The sequence below is a fragment of the Aphanomyces invadans genome (assembly GCF_000520115.1).
Source record: "Aphanomyces invadans strain NJM9701 unplaced genomic scaffold supercont1.58, whole genome shotgun sequence".
NCBI classification, from domain to species: domain Eukaryota; phylum Oomycota; class Saprolegniomycetes; order Saprolegniales; family Verrucalvaceae; genus Aphanomyces; species Aphanomyces invadans.
Window position 1 is genome coordinate 307,410 of NW_008580203.1, and position 17,586 is coordinate 324,995.

At 58.4% G+C, this 17,586-nt stretch overlaps 6 protein-coding genes across 7 annotated transcripts; 3 read left to right on the top strand and 3 right to left on the bottom strand.

The window, feature by feature from the left end:
- The first annotated feature begins 252 nt into the window (after positions 1-252).
- Positions 253-1,989, top strand: H310_13941 (arsenate reductase (glutaredoxin)). The gene has a single exon (XM_008881606.1). It carries the CDS (start codon positions 272-274, stop codon positions 686-688), a length of 417 nt encoding a protein of 138 aa, XP_008879828.1. The 5' UTR covers positions 253-271; the 3' UTR covers positions 689-1,989.
- Positions 483-5,025, bottom strand: H310_13942 (hypothetical protein). Its single transcript, XM_008881607.1, has 4 exons — positions 4,906-5,025; positions 1,582-4,857; positions 1,427-1,513; positions 483-1,367 (listed from the first exon to the last, which is right to left on the bottom strand). Exons 1-4 carry the CDS (start codon positions 5,011-5,013, stop codon positions 810-812), a joined length of 4,029 nt encoding a protein of 1,342 aa, XP_008879829.1. The 5' UTR covers positions 5,014-5,025; the 3' UTR covers positions 483-809.
- Positions 5,026-5,068: 43 nt separating this feature from the next.
- On the bottom strand, positions 5,069-6,458 carry H310_13943. Of its 2 annotated transcripts, XM_008881609.1 has the most exons (4): positions 6,188-6,458; positions 5,949-6,145; positions 5,467-5,895; positions 5,069-5,403 (listed from the first exon to the last, which is right to left on the bottom strand). In XM_008881609.1, the coding sequence occupies exons 1-4, from the start codon at positions 6,357-6,359 to the stop codon at positions 5,155-5,157; spliced, it is 1,047 nt and encodes a 348-aa protein (XP_008879831.1). In that variant the 5' UTR covers positions 6,360-6,458; the 3' UTR covers positions 5,069-5,154. The 2 variants fall into 2 exon arrangements, with proteins under 2 accessions (XP_008879831.1, XP_008879830.1); XM_008881608.1 differs by having other exon boundaries at positions 5,949-6,458.
- A 376-nt stretch (positions 6,459-6,834) lies between these two features.
- Positions 6,835-8,180, top strand: H310_13944 (hypothetical protein). The gene is made up of 3 exons (XM_008881610.1): positions 6,835-7,362; positions 7,441-7,735; positions 7,809-8,180. The coding sequence occupies exons 1-3, from the start codon at positions 6,899-6,901 to the stop codon at positions 8,025-8,027; spliced, it is 978 nt and encodes a 325-aa protein (XP_008879832.1). The 5' UTR covers positions 6,835-6,898; the 3' UTR covers positions 8,028-8,180.
- A 688-nt stretch (positions 8,181-8,868) lies between these two features.
- Positions 8,869-13,272, top strand: H310_13945 (hypothetical protein; the record flags this gene model as incomplete). Its single annotated transcript, XM_008881611.1, has 14 exons — positions 8,869-8,988; positions 9,047-9,145; positions 9,197-9,313; positions 9,363-9,887; positions 9,932-10,136; positions 10,188-10,623; positions 10,679-11,615; positions 11,663-11,825; positions 11,873-11,948; positions 12,008-12,209; positions 12,251-12,715; positions 12,757-12,939; positions 12,997-13,099; positions 13,151-13,272. The coding sequence occupies 14 exons, from the start codon at positions 8,869-8,871 to the stop codon at positions 13,270-13,272; spliced, it is 3,753 nt and encodes a 1,250-aa protein (XP_008879833.1).
- On the bottom strand, positions 13,267-16,323 carry H310_13946 (hypothetical protein). Its single transcript, XM_008881612.1, has 9 exons — positions 16,301-16,323; positions 15,650-16,200; positions 15,437-15,584; positions 15,277-15,381; positions 15,085-15,234; positions 14,471-14,840; positions 14,094-14,424; positions 13,726-14,029; positions 13,267-13,649 (listed from the first exon to the last, which is right to left on the bottom strand). Exons 2-9 carry the CDS (start codon positions 16,195-16,197, stop codon positions 13,332-13,334), a joined length of 2,274 nt encoding a protein of 757 aa, XP_008879834.1. The 5' UTR covers positions 16,198-16,200; positions 16,301-16,323; the 3' UTR covers positions 13,267-13,331.
- Positions 16,324-17,586: the final 1,263 nt, after the last annotated feature.

The window sequence follows — 17,586 nt, forward strand, 5'->3', positions numbered from 1 at the left end:
CATCTACTTCACGCTGCTCATACCTGTATCACTCGCGCGACTCGGTACGACAGCGGATGGTGGCGGCGGCGACTGCATCTTGGGGGGACGAGTGGTGTTGTGAACAGCATGGCCTTCATCTATTATTTATCGCGAAGATATACATGCCAATTCATTCGCGCCACAATTTTTTTGAATTTGGACGCGGAAGGTACACACGGCCGTCATGTGGTCACTTCCTCGACGTCTGTCGCTTCGAATGACCACATTCTCCCGTAGTCCCGCTGCCAAGATGCGTGCCAAGGCCACGCTGTACCACAACCCGTCCTGCTCCAAGTCGCGCTCGGCGCTGGGCATCCTCTCAGACTTCAATGAAGGACGTCCAGCAGCGGAACAGGTGTTGTTCGACGTGGTGGAGTACCTTCAGACGCCGCCAGATGCCGCAACGATCGAGTCCATCTTGAGAATGCTTCCACCCGACGAGCAATCATCGACGTTATTGAACCCGCTTCGAATTGTGCGCACGGGCAATGCGGAATTCACTGCGTTGCATTTGGATCAGTTGGACCCAACCAACGCAGTGGACCGTCAACAGTTGCTCGAGGCAATGGTTTCCCATCCGAGCTTGATTGAGCGGCCGATCTTCGTCAAAGACGACCGCGCTGTCATCGGACGACCTCCCGAGCGCGTGTTGGATTTGCTGCACTAACATCGGTCATTTCCAATACAACAGCAGTGGATACGTCGTTGCCAGTGCCCCAGTACTTCAGTTGGCCCGTTTATATTCATGAAACTTACAACAACGGTGGGATGCAAGCTACCGAGATCTTCTACTTGGCCTTCATCTTGGCCACAAGGTCCGTCATGTGTTTGCTGTCTGGTACCACGTGAACATTCTCCACGTTATCGTGTTCTCGACGGGAAATGGGTCCATTGTCGGCGCGCTCCGACGGCAGCAGCTCCAGGAACGTTGCGTGGGTCAGCGGTTTGATTACGTGCTTGAGCTCGACAGCCGAGTCGAACACAGCCTTCTTCCCAAACACGTACAGACCAAAGCGGGCTCGGGAGACGGCCACGATTGCGCGTCGGACGTCGCGAATGTGACCGACGTGGCGCGTGCGGACGAGCGACAGAAGCACAAAGTCCCTTTGCTGCCCTTGGAATTCGTCCACGGTAGCGATCGACGAAGGCAACCCGAATGCAGCTTTTCCCGGCTGGAACATCGACCACAGCAATTCCTTTTGACCGGCGTATGTGGTCAAGACGGCAATGCGGTCGGCCGCATACCCGATCAGGCGCATGTACTGGAATACCTGCACCAGATACAGTCCCTCGAGGTGGTTCTCAAACGCATGCGGACGCGGAGACGTCTCGGATCCTCCTGGAACCTGCATTGAACACGCGTGAAACACGGCACAACGAGCGAGCCGTCGGCGGCGACACGTACATCGATAAACTGAAACGTGTGGCGAAAGCCTGGATTGGCCATGGTAAACGGCGGCGCCGACGTCACAGGCTTCAAGTCGGTCAAGTCCTGAAGGAACCAACATGACGATTAAGACGACCACGACAGATTGTACACTCTGGGCATGGGCACCGTACCTTGTACCTCCACTTGAAGAGGGCGGCAATGGAGGGTCGCGTGCGGCCTTGCTGATCCAGTTGAATGGCTGGCGCGCCGAGACGAATCAGTCGCGAGAATAGACTCTGGTCCAAGTTGGAAAAGTTGGCGAGGGGACGGTTTTGCACGACTGGGGGCAGCTGCAAGTGGTCGCCAAACAGCACGACGCGGCTCAACTGTGTCGTTGTCTTTTGCAGGAGCATCGGAACAAGCGACTCGATCTCGCTCACTTGACCAGCTTCCTCCATGATCAACGTGTGGTACTGGAAGCCCATGTCGATGAACCGCTTTCGATTCAACGCGGCTTGCGTGCACGTCATCGCGACGACGCGCGCATGCTTGACCAAGAGATAATCGCCTCGTTGCTTTGGCGTGCGAAGCACTTCCAACGCACTCAGCGTCGCGAGTTCGGCAAAGACACGTGCGAGGTACTCGAGTTGACCGGTCATGGTCGTGGCGTGGGTGAACGCTGCGACGACCTTTCGCAAGTCGACGTGGTCTTCTGTCGACGTCAGTGCGGGGACGAGGTGCCGGGTGTAAAAGTAGTCGGCTTGGGCACACGAGTGCGACGCGCCAGACGTGGCACCGGCGCCGCCCAGTGCTTGCGCCAGGTGCTCGACTTGGTCGAGAAGCAGCGCGCGACGGGCCAGAAGAAACGCGACCCGGCCCGTTTTGGTAAAGTCCTTTGCGTAGTCACGTTCGTCTTTCGTGGTCGACACCGTGGTCCCGCCGCCGCCAAGTCGAAGCAAATGCCCGGGGTCGACCACGTTCTTGGCCAGCAGCTTTTCGAAAATATCGTCGAGCGCGTGGTTGGCATGAGTGACCACTACGAGGCGCTCCGTGGGGTGCGCTTGGTACAAGTTGGCAATCAGTTGCACCGCGACGTCCGTCTTTCCCGTCCCTGGTGGCCCCACAACGAGAGTGAGGCCCTCGTGCATCCCGCTCGCAATCGCTTCCACTTGCGTCGGAGTGAATTTGACCGAACGAGGGGCGGTTCCTTGCAGCTTCGGGCCGACTTCGACGACGACGCTGTCCTTGTCAGTCACGATCGAGTACGTGCCAGAGTCCTGATCGTTCGCATTGGCAGGTTTCTTGGTCGTGGCATCGATCAACAGCACCTGCTTGGCCTTGGCGAACGAAGACGCCGCGTGAGCATTGTCCGCGAACGTGTCAAAAAGCAAAAGCTTGGCGGGTTGCTTTGCTTTGTTTGACGGGTGGCTGTGGTGCGCCGACGCCGGGTCGCCATAGCCAAGAAAGACATCGGCCAACCACGGAGGCAGCACGCGCGTCGGCGATTGCTCTTTGAGGACGTCTTGGATAGTTTGCAGCACCGACTTAAAGTTGTTGACCTTGGCGTCCCGTCGCACGATCACGTTCAGGGTTGTATACACGTCCGTGTTGCCGCTCGCTACGTCCTTTGCGTACTGAACCCCGTCCAAACTGACGCGGAACACGCGGCGGGTGCCCTTGCCTTGAGTGCGAACCAACGATCCATCCGGACCCTCTACGAGGTCCCCGATCGCCGTGCCATGGCCGTCCAGCACTTGCAGCACAGTTGCGCCACGGACGCTCTGGACGCCGTACCTTTCTGCTGCGTTCAGGACAGACATGTTTTGGTCGTCGTGGGGGACGGCGGCAGGATCGACATGCAGGAGAAAAATCACTTGATTCGGTTGCTGGAGCGCGGCATCCCATGCCGTGACCACGTCGGACGTCAAGTCCACCGTGACTTGAGCAATCACTTGCGACGGATGGAGCTCGCCGATCGCAGGCTGGTCCACGCGGACGATCTTGAGAGCTTCCAAGAGTGATGCCATGGGATGGCGGCGGCGAAAGGCGGGCCGGCGGAGGTTGCCTGACGGCTGTGGCTTGAGCACGTGCAAAGCCTGTTCCAAGTCGGACCGGACGCCAGAAGCCGCCTCGAGGCGAAATAACTCGTAATTGCGGTAGAGGTAATCGGGCAGACTGAGGAACTGGAGGTTGAGTTTCCGCGTCGAGAGGATCGTGTGGCGGTCGTCATCCAGCGACACCATGTCGGGGGCCCACAGGTCCCCTTCCGTTGGGAATAGCGGTAGCGAAGTCAGCGTCGGCGGCGTGTGCAGCGCAAACCGGTCAACGAATGCATCGACAAGGTCGACGTTTTCATCGGAAGGCTGGACAAGCCCCGACGAAATAGCAAAGGGAAACAGCACCTCGTCTGCCACAAGCGCGAGTTGGGTTTGCAAAATCGACCGGTTGCTCAAGGCCGAGATCGGGAGAAGCGACAACGCGTGCAGCGACGGATGCGCGGCAAACGCCGCCACTTGCAAAGCATGCGCGCGCGCAGCGACGTTCGCTTTGTGCTCGACAGCAGTCCACGCGTGACCGGTCTGGTCGTCGAGTGGAAAATGCACGTAAAAATGGAGCAATTCTACTTGCTTCGACAGCAACGCGTGGTTCGTGGCAAAGGCGCTATGGCGACACGCCATCAGCAAATGCAAATGCACCACCAGCGAGCGGAGAAAGCGGCGCGTCGGCAGCTGGCTCATCAGATCGATCCACAGCTCTAGGGCATGCGCGAGGTAATGCGCGACGTCGTCGTCGGAGTCGCCAGAAGCTGTGACTGCTCCGTCGTGGCGCAAGACGGACTTGAGATCGTGGAGCAACCCAACGTAAAAATCGCTGTCGAGATCGTCTGTTGCGCTGGCACCGGACGGCGAGGGAGCGACCTTACGCTTCTTCGCCACGGGGCTGGAGGCAGACGGCTGTGCCACGATGCGGTTCTGCCAGTGGCGTTTGAGCTTGGGGTGGTCCGCAAAGACAAGATTTCTCTGGGTGTCGGACAAGTGCTTCCACGTTGGCAGCGATGCGTACTTCAGCATCGTCTTGGCGACATGAGCGTGCTCAAGATGACGAATGCCATGCGTGATGAAGCGTAAGAGGCGCGCGTGCTCCTGCAGACTCCAGGACGCAAACGAATGGCCATGTTTGGCGCGAAACAGCGCGTCAATGTAAGCTGCATACTTCGAACCGTCCACGGACGCCCACAGACGCCCATCAGTCTCATTGGAGAGTGCAACCATCGACAGCAGTAAGACTCTGTCCGTCGCGTGCGTCTCCGCGTCAAAATGGTGCCACAGGTAATTTTCCAGATAGCCCGTCGAGCTCAAGAGCGAAATCTCGTGATAACGCGACGAAGGATCTTTGTTTGGCACGTGGTCCAAGTACGTCTTGTAGATGTGTGCAACCAACTTTGGGTCGAACGCCGACACCTCGTTCTGTTGACATACATGAGGACCACCAAGTCACATGCACGGGCCACCTACCTCGTTGATCCAGTTCTCTGCCAAGGAGCCGACGCTTCGTCCAGCCCAGAGGTCCTCTGCAGCCGAGTTTGCCGGCGTGGGTTCGTTCGTTTTGGCAGCTTTCCCCATCCTTTGATCTCGGTTTGAATTTCTTGCAGCCGCAGCCGCAAACGAAGTGGTTTGATTGGATAAAATAAAATACCAGGATTTGACGAATTATATGCCTTCGTTTCAGCAATGTTTTGATCAATTGGACAACATTTATTGTTTTTATCCAATAAGACGCGTTCGAGAATCCACATTTTGTCGACAAGCTTCCACCGCGTCCATCTCGTGCTTGGAGAGGACAAAACGGTATGGCTTTGAGGGAGCGACTGCCGCGTGCTCCTTGACGAATGGGTGGCAAAGGGAAAAGAGCGAGCGGCACACGTTGGTGTCGTAGGGCTCGTCGTCTTCGACCGTGGGGACAGCAATGATGCCTCGTTGGTTGAGCCATGATACCAAAACTTCCTCCGGCGTCTATCCAACCAAGCGATTGGATTCGTTCGCGCATGGCGTCAACATGGACGGCTCTGAGCTTACCCGTCGCGACTCTAAGCGCACGTTGCAATTCTTGATGGCCTGGTTGATCGGTGCGGTCGCGTTCTCCACGCGCACGGTCTCGAACGGGAGGTTCAGTTGAAACCAGACGGTCTGATGCGCTGTCGTGATGTCTGACACGAGGGACATCCATTTGGTTTTCTGTGCATGCGTCAACGACTCCATTTGGATCGAAAAGCATGCGATGACGTCGATCTGCCTGGAATGGCAGAACTGCACCATGTGCTCGTGGGGCGAGAACGGAGTTACGTCGTGGACGCATTGGACTTCAACGGGGTAGGACGGAAACCGTCGCAGCAGGAATTCTAGCTCGTGGATGGGGAAGTCGCACACGCCAATGTGATCGGCTAGACCGGCGGTGCGAAGGGATACCATTGCCGTCCACGCGTCCACCAGCGCCGACGTGCGAACCTACCAAGCGGTCATCAACGAGATAGCCATTCCTTTCTCGATAAAACCTGTACCAGTCCTTGCACAGGCAACAATGCGGTAGAGTACAGCACGACGTCGAGCCGACCGACGTTGAGCTTCGTCGCAACATCTTTGCACTTGGTCGCCATCGCATCCATTGATGACCACGTCGAGCTACATTGACAGACAATACAAATGTCGTCGCGGGTTACGTGGGAGTCGGCCATGAGGTCGCGCAGTGCCGTTTTCGCTTTGCCGTGTTAGCAACCAGGAAAACAAGCACCTCGTGTACCTGCAGCGAGTTGGGACGCATCGTCTGGCGACGAGATGAAGATGCCGTGCGCCCCGAGGCTCAGCGCACTCGTCAGGTTGCGACGATCGTTGTCGTTGCTGGACAACGAAAAGAGCACGCGGTGGCGCTCACGGAAGAAGCTGCGCCTTCCCGTGAACGAATACGCCCACATTGACCAGGCAAGCGACCACGACTTGCAAGCAATCGATGGCAGTTACATCGGTTACATGCATCACAGGTCGTGGCACATTTGAGCTCGAGCCACGCGCAAGTGCATCACGTTGAAGAGCACGCCATGGTATCAGGAGACCTCGTGTGGCGAAACCCCGTGGACGGCGCAGTCGCACGCAGTCCCCTTGCACGACAGGGGAGGGAGTATGCATGACCGCAATGACGTTTTTCCGTTAACTCCTCATGTTGGGACCTTTCAAAGCCACGTGAGCTGGGTCCCCCGTAGGCCAGGTCTATTCAGCCAGCTTTGGTTGCCCACCGTTGCATGCGTCACTGAAGGTTCCACTGGTGCTGCACGGCGGGTATCCAGGCATAGGCACATGCACTTTATGGGCGGCAGGATCCGAGTAGATTTGAACCATGCGTTTCCAGCAGCCTGCGTCTGGCTTCTCTATGTTTAGCTGGTTTGCACGTAACCCCCTCGTCGCAGCAGTTCCAAGTGGCTAGCCTGCGAACCCCCCACGGCTTGAACCTGCGCGAATGAGTCATGGAAGCGCCGGAGGTGCTCCTGCTCCTCCTCGCCTGTCGCTGGGGTCTCCTGCGACTGAACTTCACCCGAGCAACTTTGTTGTTGTGAAAACCGTCAGCCGCAACTCGTACCACCACCCGACGATCCAAGAAAACGACGAAAGGGTGCGCAGCGGCCTGAACAGCAACATCAGTGCATTCAACTTTTCTGCAGACTGTGCGGACACCATCGAGCACTTGTCGCGCCACAACGAAGAGGACTTCGCGGCCGCTGTTCTCGCCAGTGGCGATAAACTCGTGTATGGGGACATGATTGAGCTGTACGGAACGGCCAAAGGTGCCACGTGGAACGACGTCCCGGTGGGTTTGCGTCCACTGGCGGACACTGGCTTTGTCAATCCACCGTCCGAAGACCAAGTGGTGTCATTGCTAGCTTCAACGTCCTCGGCACTGGTGCATCCGGCGCGGTTTGTAGTGTACGTGAGCTCTCCTCGAGTCCCTCGAGTTCTCGCGGACGATCTCGAACACCCTGACGATTGGACGCGATGTTGTAGCTTGCCGCCTCATGGTGACCCAACCGTCGTGCTTGGTACGACGACCGTGCACCTCGGCAAACCTTTCGTTTTGGCTCCTGTTCTATCCTCGACGAACGCACCGAGTCCGTCACGTCCAGTTGTCGCACTGAACAACAAACTACCTCATGGCGTGAGCGACTTGATCGGCGTCCGGCCAAGGACACATTCTACATCAAACGGCGGGACGACCAAGGGCGAGCTACATCTTGCCTTCATACGGAGCGATCGCGCGGCGGCATCGCTTGGGTCCACATCACCCAGCAGTGTCAACGAGGTAATGCCGTAGCGTCCTTTGCGCTCCACTCGAGGCCAGCCGAGCGAGCCCAACCGTTGCCTGGTTGTTGTAGAAAGGACGGTTGTCGCCGAGGTTAACGACGGCCCCCCTCACGCTTCGTATCCTGTCGGCAAATCGAGTTCGGAAAACGTACGACGGACAAGACATTGGGCACTGCCACGCCACGGGCGTCCTCGTTTGTGGCCACAAGAAGACCATGTTTGGCTTCGCGCCCAAGCTCCACCATGCCCCACTCACGTTTCGACTTGCTAAAGTCTCGACGGAGAGATAGCCCCGAGGCGCTCCATTCGTCCGAGATAGCTAGCTTTGAGACAACTGGTTCTTCCTAGGCGAAGGCTGGGATTGCCCATGGCTGAAATGACCCAACTCATGTAGCGATCTGTTCACCCCCGTCTGGACACGCAATATTCCATCGACATGTGCGAGTGATACCTGGCTGCGCAAAGCGTGAGAACGTACAGCAACTACATCCGCCCGTTGATGCATTACGCAACTTGTACTGTTTGTACTGTTTCGACAGTGGCGGCGGCCACCGCCGCTTCCCATGCCTGGTTTTCTTTCCAATAATCGATCCAGACGCAGTTTGGACAACTCGAACCACAGCATTCGTGGCTTGCTGGGGGTTCCGGAGCAGGTTGAAGAGCGTAAGGGTCGGCTAAGCGAATATCTTTCGCTGCTACCCACGGTCGGTCCATTGTCCCAGGAAACTGCAGGCGGAATGGTGTCGTTGGGTCCGTCGCTGATTCGTCCGAGATGATTTTCGCCACTTCGTCAGGCTGGCGTCCAAGCGATGCCGCCAGACTTGGCGACATAAGCACCATGTCCCTCAATGCTGGTCGCCTTTGGGGCATTTGCGTCGAGAATGGAGCGGCGCGGATCCACCATCGGCCCATGGCGGCCATGCTCGGAATCACCGTGTGATGCGCCAATTGCATTTAGTCACAAACTCTGACGCGCCTTCGTCCTCAACGTATCAGCCAATCAGATCCAAAAATCATTCCAGCCTCTACCGTTGATTTTGCCAAATTTCCCAACATTTTGACAAAAGTTTGATTACTTTTTTGTCGTTTTTGAAATGCTCAAGTGACAGTCAGGTCGCTTCTGTAACTGCCATGGCGACTGACGGCGGGCGCCGATACGCGCTGTTCGACCTGGTGCGGTCGGGGGATATCGACTCTATCGCGACATATATCCGAGCGCATCATGCCTCCATCCGCCAGCGCTCGATTACGGTAGGGACTTGGAACTCTGTCGCATGTGCGGGGGATTCGAACGTCACATGCTACATAGGATGCGCTGCCGGTGCAGGTTGCGATGGATCTCAACCGATGGGACATTGTCGTGACCCTCGTTCGAGCCGACCCGGAACACATCACTTTGATGCTTCAAGTAGACGCTTTGTCTGTCGATCCGTCTCATCCTCTGACAGCCTAAATGTAGCCGTCCAACGTGTCCCTCGTTCAGGAAGCTATTCGACACAAAGTCGACGAAAGCATACTTCTCGATCTCATCGCGGCAGCGCCAGAATACATCGGGCGCCCCACATATACCTCTCTCGTGAGTATAGTCCGTCGCAACGAGGTCCGTTCGATTTAAGTTGCGGTAGGACACACCCAAGTACCCGATTTTCAGTCTCATCGACAGCAGCTACGTGGAGGCCGCCGCCGCGCTCGTCCTCCATAGCGGCCCTGGAACCTCACCATCTTTGAACCATGTGACTGACGACGATGGCAATTCGATTGCCCATGCCGCGTGCAAGTGCACGCGTCGTTTTCCACCCAACGCCTTGTCCGTCCTGTTGACCAGCTTCCTCACTGCAGTCAACTTGGACGGACAAACACCTATCCATGTCGCGGCATCCAGCGGAAACCTCCACGCGGTGCAGTGCGCTATGGCGCTAACCCCTCCGAGCCACGCACCTGTCGTGTGCGCCATCCACGATCGAGCGGGCAACCTTCCCCTTCATGCAGCCATCACAGACAGACAGTGGCATGTCGTTGTTCCGCTGGCAACGTGGTTTAGTTCAGCAGCAGCGGTGCCAGATTCCATGGGAGACCTTCCAGTTCACATCGCTGCAGGGTGTCGAGAGTGGGCAGTCGTCCATGCCTTGGTAAACCTGGCTCCACAGACGGTACTGCCCACTTGTACCAGCGAACAGCCTACAATACAACGTAGGTAGCCATCGAGGACCGTCTGGGCCGTTCCGTGCTACGACTAGCGCTGCGCGGAGCCGCGTGGGATGTAGCATCGACAATATTGAGCTTTCCAGACGTCTCCCTGCCGCGGGATGTCGAGTCGGTCGACGTGGCCGTCGAGCACGCACAGTGGCAAATCGTAGGACAGCTCGTGTCGAAGCGAGTCGCAGTGCCACAGCCATTGAGTACGATGAAGCTAGCCTGCCAACTGGGGGCTCCATCATCAGTGTTGGCAGGTCTAGCCGAGAGTTTGCCTCCCGTAGCGATTGAAGCATGCAATGAAGCCGGGAAAATGCACGATGGGGAGCTGTCGTGGACGACAATGGCTCTGGACGTAGCACTCCGGCATCGGCAATGGGACGTCGCTGCATGGGTGCTCGCGACGGACGCAACTGCAGCCCGTCGGAAGAATCGCATGCGACTGCTGCCTCTGCAGGTGGCAGCGGCCACTGTCTCATCAAGTGGCCCCCCCGACTGGCTCCTCCACCGACTCGCCGAAGCTCACCCACAAGCTGCTGTGGCGGTCGATCGGACTGGCACGCCTCTCGTGCATGTGCTTTGTCGGCGCCAGAACTGGGCTTGCGTTCGCGCTCTCGTCCGCGCATCCCCAGTCGCCACCACATCCGCTCGGGATCCCCAGGGCCTCTGCGCCGTCCACGTCGCGATGCTGCAGTACGTGATCTGCCATCCCCATTGCGTCTTTCGAGCCGAACGTGTCTTTGCATAGTTTTGCTCCAGCGGATGTGGTGGTGGATTTCGCGATTGCTGCGCCGCTCACAACATCCCTGGACGGGTCGACGTGGATATTGCACGACGTGTTGACCAAGTATGCGCTTTGCTTAAGCGGGTCCTCGGACGTCCCGCGGCTTGCGGCGGCGTTTTCGACGGCTTCCGACATGCGGCGCAACACGGCGTTGCATGTTGGCCTAGCCTGTGGCCACGTGGGCTTTTGCACGGCACTCGTGCGGGACCATGGCGTCGACCTATTTGCTATCAATGCGGCGGGCGATTCCGCGTTGGACCTGGCGCGACGTAGTTCGGATCCAAATCTCCGCGCCGTGCTCGCGCCCATGGACGTGACGACGTTGACCAAGGCAACCCCCCCGCCTGCTGCGTGGATGGAAAAACGAGATGCACGCGGTCAGTCGCCGCTGGTCCATGCCGCCCTGGCAGGACATTGGACAGGCGTGCAGTGGATGCTCCAGCACGGAGCAGATCCCGCCCCGATCCAAGCGTTGAAGCTTCCTCGAAACGTCCAGCGAGCCGTCGCAGCCAGTCAGCATGCTCATCTGGTCGTTCACCACCGCTATGTCGTTCACACAAATCGTGTGGTGGAAATCGATCCAAGTCCAGGCGATCAAACCTGCGTGGCTTTGGATCTCCACACCGGGCACAGCGTGCGGCTCGTGCCGTTCCAGTCCAAGCAAGCGCAGGACGCGTACTGTTTGCAAGTCGACTCGATTCAGCGCCGGTCTCCATGGGTGTGTGGCGTCCTGGATGCATTTGAAGACGATGACGCGTTTGTTGTCGTGCTGGAAGGCGCGGGGCACCACGGCGACGTTTTGGATTGTTTCCAGCCCCCAGAGCCGCCCCTCCACATCGCAAAGATGCTCGTCAGCGCCATGGCCGCTCTGCACTCGGGTGGCTTTGTCCATGTGTGCTGCGTACGTGACGTCGATGGCTTCCCCTGTCATCACGGCCTCGTCGACAGGCACCGGCAAGTTTTGCCTACATGATGCCGGGAATCGTCAAGGTGCACGACGTTGACATGTGCCGTGTCGAAGGCGATGCGACAGCCGCGATTGCAGCGCCGCGGACGTCCTCGCCGTGGCTTCGTTACCAGAGTCCAAGTGTGGCGGCTGGGATGCTCCCTCGTACGTATTCCACTCGGATGAGGGTCTGGCGCGTCATGCTAGCGCAGGGCCTAGGACCAACGACGACAGTGCGATGGTGGCCGTCCACCAAACAGACAATCTGTGGACCCTCGGCGTGATGCTGTATGAAGATGTCGAGGTCTTGGGTTGAGCCTAACGTTGGTGGCGGACCATGCTCGTAGATTTGAGCTGCTTGTAGCTGAACCGTTCATGGATCCGACGCTCGATGGCGTGGGTCTGCTCGTAGCGCTGGCATTCCCTTCCCAAGACGCCATGGACCGCCGCCTCGTCCGCGACCCCGCATTGCCGCGTCCTGCTCTCGATGTCTTGCGAGGGCTGCTGTCCATAGACCCGAGCGATCGACTACCGCTTCGCGCCATCATGGTAACGAGTGGCGACCGCGACATAAAGTCACGTCCGAGTAGACGTCCGAGTTTGTGGCCCCACCGCTGGCGTCACCTTGGCGCATCGCGTTGCCGAACCATCCACCGCCGCCGGATCGGTCCTCGGCGACTTTTCTCCCGTGGACCGCGTCCGAATTGGTGGCACTTGCGCTGCAGAATCACAAAGTCGAATTGGAACGGCACCACCGTCGGGTGGTTCTCGCCCAGACGGCGCCGTGCCAAGCGACCAAAGCACCGCAGGACATGCCGTCTGTAGCAGGGCCACGTCCGGTCGACGGCCTCGATCGACGCTCTCACGATTGCCCCCCCTCGACATCCGCACCCGTCCCAACCCCATGCCAGGACCACGATGACCCCCATGACGGACCAACTTCCCGTGCCTGCAGCGCGAGCCCAACTTTGGTGGACGCCACACACGTCAGCCACTCGTTCGTGGGCGAACGCGTGCGCAAACGCTTTCCAGACGGCATTGTATACCATGGCACTGTACGATGGCGAGGTTTGGCTGGCATGATCCGATCGTGTAGGTGTCGGCGCGGTCGGCGGCAGGCGACTTGTGGACTGTCGTGTACGACGATGGTGACAGCGAAGACGTGACGAAGGCTGAGCTCGCTGCGATCCTCGTGAAGAAGTCGGTCAAAGGCCACGTAGCCGCAAGCGACCCGCTGGCGCATGGACAGTCGGTGTGGCTCATGCATGACCACCAGTTGGTCGGTATTCCTCGATGCGTGCGTGCCATCAAGAACGGAACTCACGATCGCTTGCAGGTCGCCAGAGCCCGCGTGTGCGCGACGCCACCACCGGACCTCGTGCCCTCTCCACGGGGCGAACACAACGTTGTGTGTCTGCGCATCACAAAGCGCTTCACGGGTTTGCCGCCACGCACACGATGCGGACGCCCCGCCTGACGTGCATGGCTAGGAACGCCCGAGGCAGTCACCAACCAGTTTGTGAAGTGTGGAAAGAGCGCAACGTCGACGGCGGGGTGGTTTGTGTGGTGGCGCCTCTCGCAGTGCTTTGTTCCCACGGCTGACCCGTCGTAGCTCGAACTGGTCGTCCCAAACAGCAGTCCATCGACGACAAAGGGGATGGTTCCGATTCATTACACTTCCTGAAAGATATACTTGCCGTCTTGATTGTCGTCCGAGCCGTCACCATGGGGGGTGTGGATGGCCGAGTCCGCGTGGGGCGCCGTCGGGGCTGCCGCCAGGGGCGCATCCATCGAGTCGTCGTCGCCTTCCTTGTACCGGTGCAGACTCCGCTCCACGAACGGCGACGTCGTACTAAACTTGTCGGCGACCCAGATCCGAAGCACTTCCAGGCACGCGTTGTGGCCCGTTTTGAGGTTCTTTTCCAGCTCCGAGTTGAGCTCGAGTTCCCATTCCGTCTTGACTTCGATGTCGAGGCGATCACTGACAACCTACTCCCGCCACGCACGCATCATCCGTCAGGCGCGTGCCGTTGTGGCTCTGCGAGCAGCGGCATGCAGAACGTACCATCATGAGCAACGGGACAAACTGCTTGCGAATCTCCCGCCGGATCGACGGCACCTCGATCGCACGTGCGCGAAGGTCCTTGGTCGACCGGCCTTGAATGATGTCGGCGAGCCAGTTGGCCACGAACGAAAACTTGCGCAAGTTGGATCGACAGATCTCGAACCGGAGCAGCTCCAGGAGCTCTGCTTCCTGCGCGAGACGGGGGCACCGCGCCAGGACAAGCTCCTGGACCCGGCCAAACATGTCGTCCGTGTTTTCGAGGCCATGGGCGCCGAACGCGTAGCAGTTGCTGCACAGGTCGTACCTACACGAATGAATCAAGCACACACTGCACGAGCCGTGTCCATCACGGCAAGGGCGGTACATACCCCTCGCATGTGGCACACCGAAAGCGGTCACCAACGATCGGGCTCACAGAACACACGGCGCACCGCGTGCCTTGATGCGTAAACTTCTTTTCAAAATTCTTCCTTACGACGGTCTTGGCCGCCGTGGCAATCGAGCCCAGGAACGACTTGGTCAGCCCTCCACCGCGACTGTCCCCGCCACCGGGCGCCCCCGCGACAGCCACTGCAGGTGTACTGGGGCCGCCAAGGAACGAGTTGGACAGAAATCCGCCGCGGCGAGAACTGGCCGCATCGGCCTCGCCAGAGAACGAAGAGGCGTTTGACAGGCGGCGAAACAGCGTCTGGGGAATAGCTACATCGAAAGGCTTTAGGATCACGATACGTCGCGGTACACGTACGTTCGAGCTCGAGGGTCTCTTCGCCCGCCGCGGCGTGGTGGTCGGCGTCCGGAAACGACACAAACCGAGCGCGCTCGGCGTGGAGCATCCGCTTGGTGTGCAAGACGAGTTTGTGCGGCGCGTCGGTCAGCGACGGCCCCATGAAGACATGGCTGCCGCATTCGGAATTTTGCGTTTGGATGAACTCTTGCTCGCGGGGCTCGAGGACGAGCTTGACGTCCGTAGCGATGATCTGGCGCTGCAAGCTGTAGTATGCCACCTTGACGTGGTGCTTGGTTTTGAGCCACGGCAGGATCGTGCTCTTGAGCTCGGTCACGACCTCCGCTGACACGTTTTGCAGCACCATGTTTGTTTCCATCGACAGTCGTTCCTAGCCATTCATTTCGTCCATGTCCCGCCACACCATGTCACTCGTCACGCTCGTTGCACGATCGAATCACTCCAAACGCCGACAACCGTTAGATGGCGTGCAAGCCACCGACGACACTAGCACAAGCTCTCCCACACGAACGCAATATCAAAACGGGCACACAACGCGCTGCATCACGCGACTCAGAGGAACCGAATGCGACGTCCATGAACGACCAGTCCTCGGTAGCATTCCAGACGCTTACATTGGTGCCGAGGAGCACGCGAAGGATTCGGCTCGCGCCGTCGCGATGGGCGAACGGAACTTTTTCCAGAAAGCGGTCGAGGACGGCTGGGTCGTACGGGATCGCGCTGGTTGGGACGACATCCGAGTGGAGCTTCCACTTGCAGCTCATCTACGCCCACGTTAGTCCAATGTGTTGCCCACCATCACCTACGATATCGTCTTCGTCGTTGTGGTAAAACTGCTGCGGCGGCATCGGCGGCGGCGTCGACGGCGGCGTGTTGTTGATCGAGTCGTTGCTCGCGCGCACGTCGTGGTTCTACCATCGCACAAGTCAACATGTTGCTGTCCACGTAGACGCCGTGGAGTCGTACATTGTGCCGTGCGAGCTGCATTTCAAGACGACTGATCGTTTCTTGGTTCTCCTTCAGGCGACTCACTTGCATCGCTTGTTCATTGTCGAGGGTCGTCTCGAGCTCGTGCACGCGGTCCTTGAGCACCTTGATTTCGTCGTCTTTCATCCTGGCCACGGCATTCGCATCATCGTCGTCCTGCCAGACAGCCATGGGACACAAAAGTACTCGTACTTGAGTTCATGGTCTTTTCGATCGAGGTCTTTGACGAGCGCACTGTTTTCGTTGCGAAGGGCCGACACTTCAGGGTTCTCCTTGTCGGACTTGCGCGCGTCGCCAGACTCGGACCCGGAACTCGACCGGTTCGACGTCGCCGCCGTCGAGATCGCCGTGTTGAGAGAGTCCATGTTTCGTCGGCGGTTCTTCTTGTTGCTCGCTTCTAGCGCCGTCACCAGACCTCGCAACGCTTCGGTTTCCTCGGTTTTGAACTGGATTTCCTGGTGGAGGAACCCAATCTGTTTTTGCGCCGCGTCGAGCTTGGCCGTTTCGACGCTCAACAGCTCGTTCTCGCGGAAGACGTAGTCAAACTTCTTCTTCCACTCGGTCGCCTCGCGCTTTGTCTTGACGTACTCTGTCTCCAAGAACGACAGTTCGCGCATCTTGCCGACCAACTGCTCCTGCAACAACTTGTTTTGCTCGATCGCGTTCTGCTTTCTCGCATACATATCTTCGTTGCTGTGCATGCTTTGACGATGCATCAAGCTTGGACGTTCGTCGTCCATGCTCTAGATCGAATCAGGGTCATTCAATGGGCGATCGAAACAGGGCTCTCAGAAGCGGACAGGACTCGCCGCGCCGTAGAAGCGGCGCCGACGACGTACGTACCTCGGACGAGTTGGGGTGTCAATGACGATTGTCTTTCAGTCAGAACATGCCGAATAAAGACATTTTATCCGGATCACTTCGTTAAAAATATTTCAGAAACTGACGCGGAGGGCACATCGCAGCATGCGCGCGCATGTCCTTACGGCGCTGGGGAGTTGATGCGGAGAGGCTGTGAACATCACGGCTGGTGCATGTGCATCGGCTTTTGGAGGAATACTTGGCGTCAGCAGACAGGATGCCTGCTTTGCGATAACAGCCCGCGACAAGGACTACAGTATGATCGGGATGACTGGGCTCAGTGCGACGACCGTCGCGTGTGTCGGCCCGTCCAGTGGGGTTGTCGCGATTCGTAGCTGGAAGCACTCGTTGTCATGGAGGGCGATTCGTCAAAGGTCTGGATCGTTCGACCACCACACCTCGCTCGTCCACTTGGATGCCACAGGCTGGACAGTCATGCGGACGACTCACGACGTTTGCCCACGATGCTGCAGATTGGAGCATTGACATGCAGCGCCAGCTCATGTGGCTACAGTACTCGCATCGAACCCCGGCATGCCGGAGAGGGCTTTGCACAATCTCTGTGAGGCCAGACATCTGCCCGTTGAACATGGACGTGGTTTCCCAAGCTGGTCGACGGCGCATTGGGCGGCGCACCAAGGGTGAAATGTAGTCAACGACGGCTGGAACCTCATCAACGGCAGCAGGTTCTCCATGGACCAGCTCCATGCGTGCCATGCCGTGGGAAGCACCCTTCTCCATCAATGCCGCCAATGTCCTACCTACTCTACTGTCGGAGCGCCACCTTTGGTGATCCGCGCCGTCGATCGCCTGCATGGCCATGCTCAGTCGCTGCGGTCCAACATGCGACAACCAAGTCAACCTGGACGTGAGCGCCAAGTCCGATCGGCAGTGAGAGACTTCTACCACCAGCTTTTGTTTGGACGATGATCGGATCACGGGACCTACGCTTGGCTCCCGCACTCGACGAATCTTTGCCGCGCTCACCTCATTCGGGAGGCACTCGTGCGTTAGCAGTCAAGCACGAGAGCTGCTGCGGAGTGGGCAGCGAACAACAACTTCAGCTACGACATCGTCAACGCTCTCAACATCACACCATCCCAACGCCCCAGCCGTCATCACAATGCACTCCAAGGCCACTCCAAGCCGCCCCCCCATATCGCGCAAGAAGGACGAGAAGTCCAGCGGCAAGTGCCGACTTGACAACACTCTCGACAACGTTTTGAGCACGTTTGCGGCATGGCTGAACAAGGGATGGTGTGGCCATC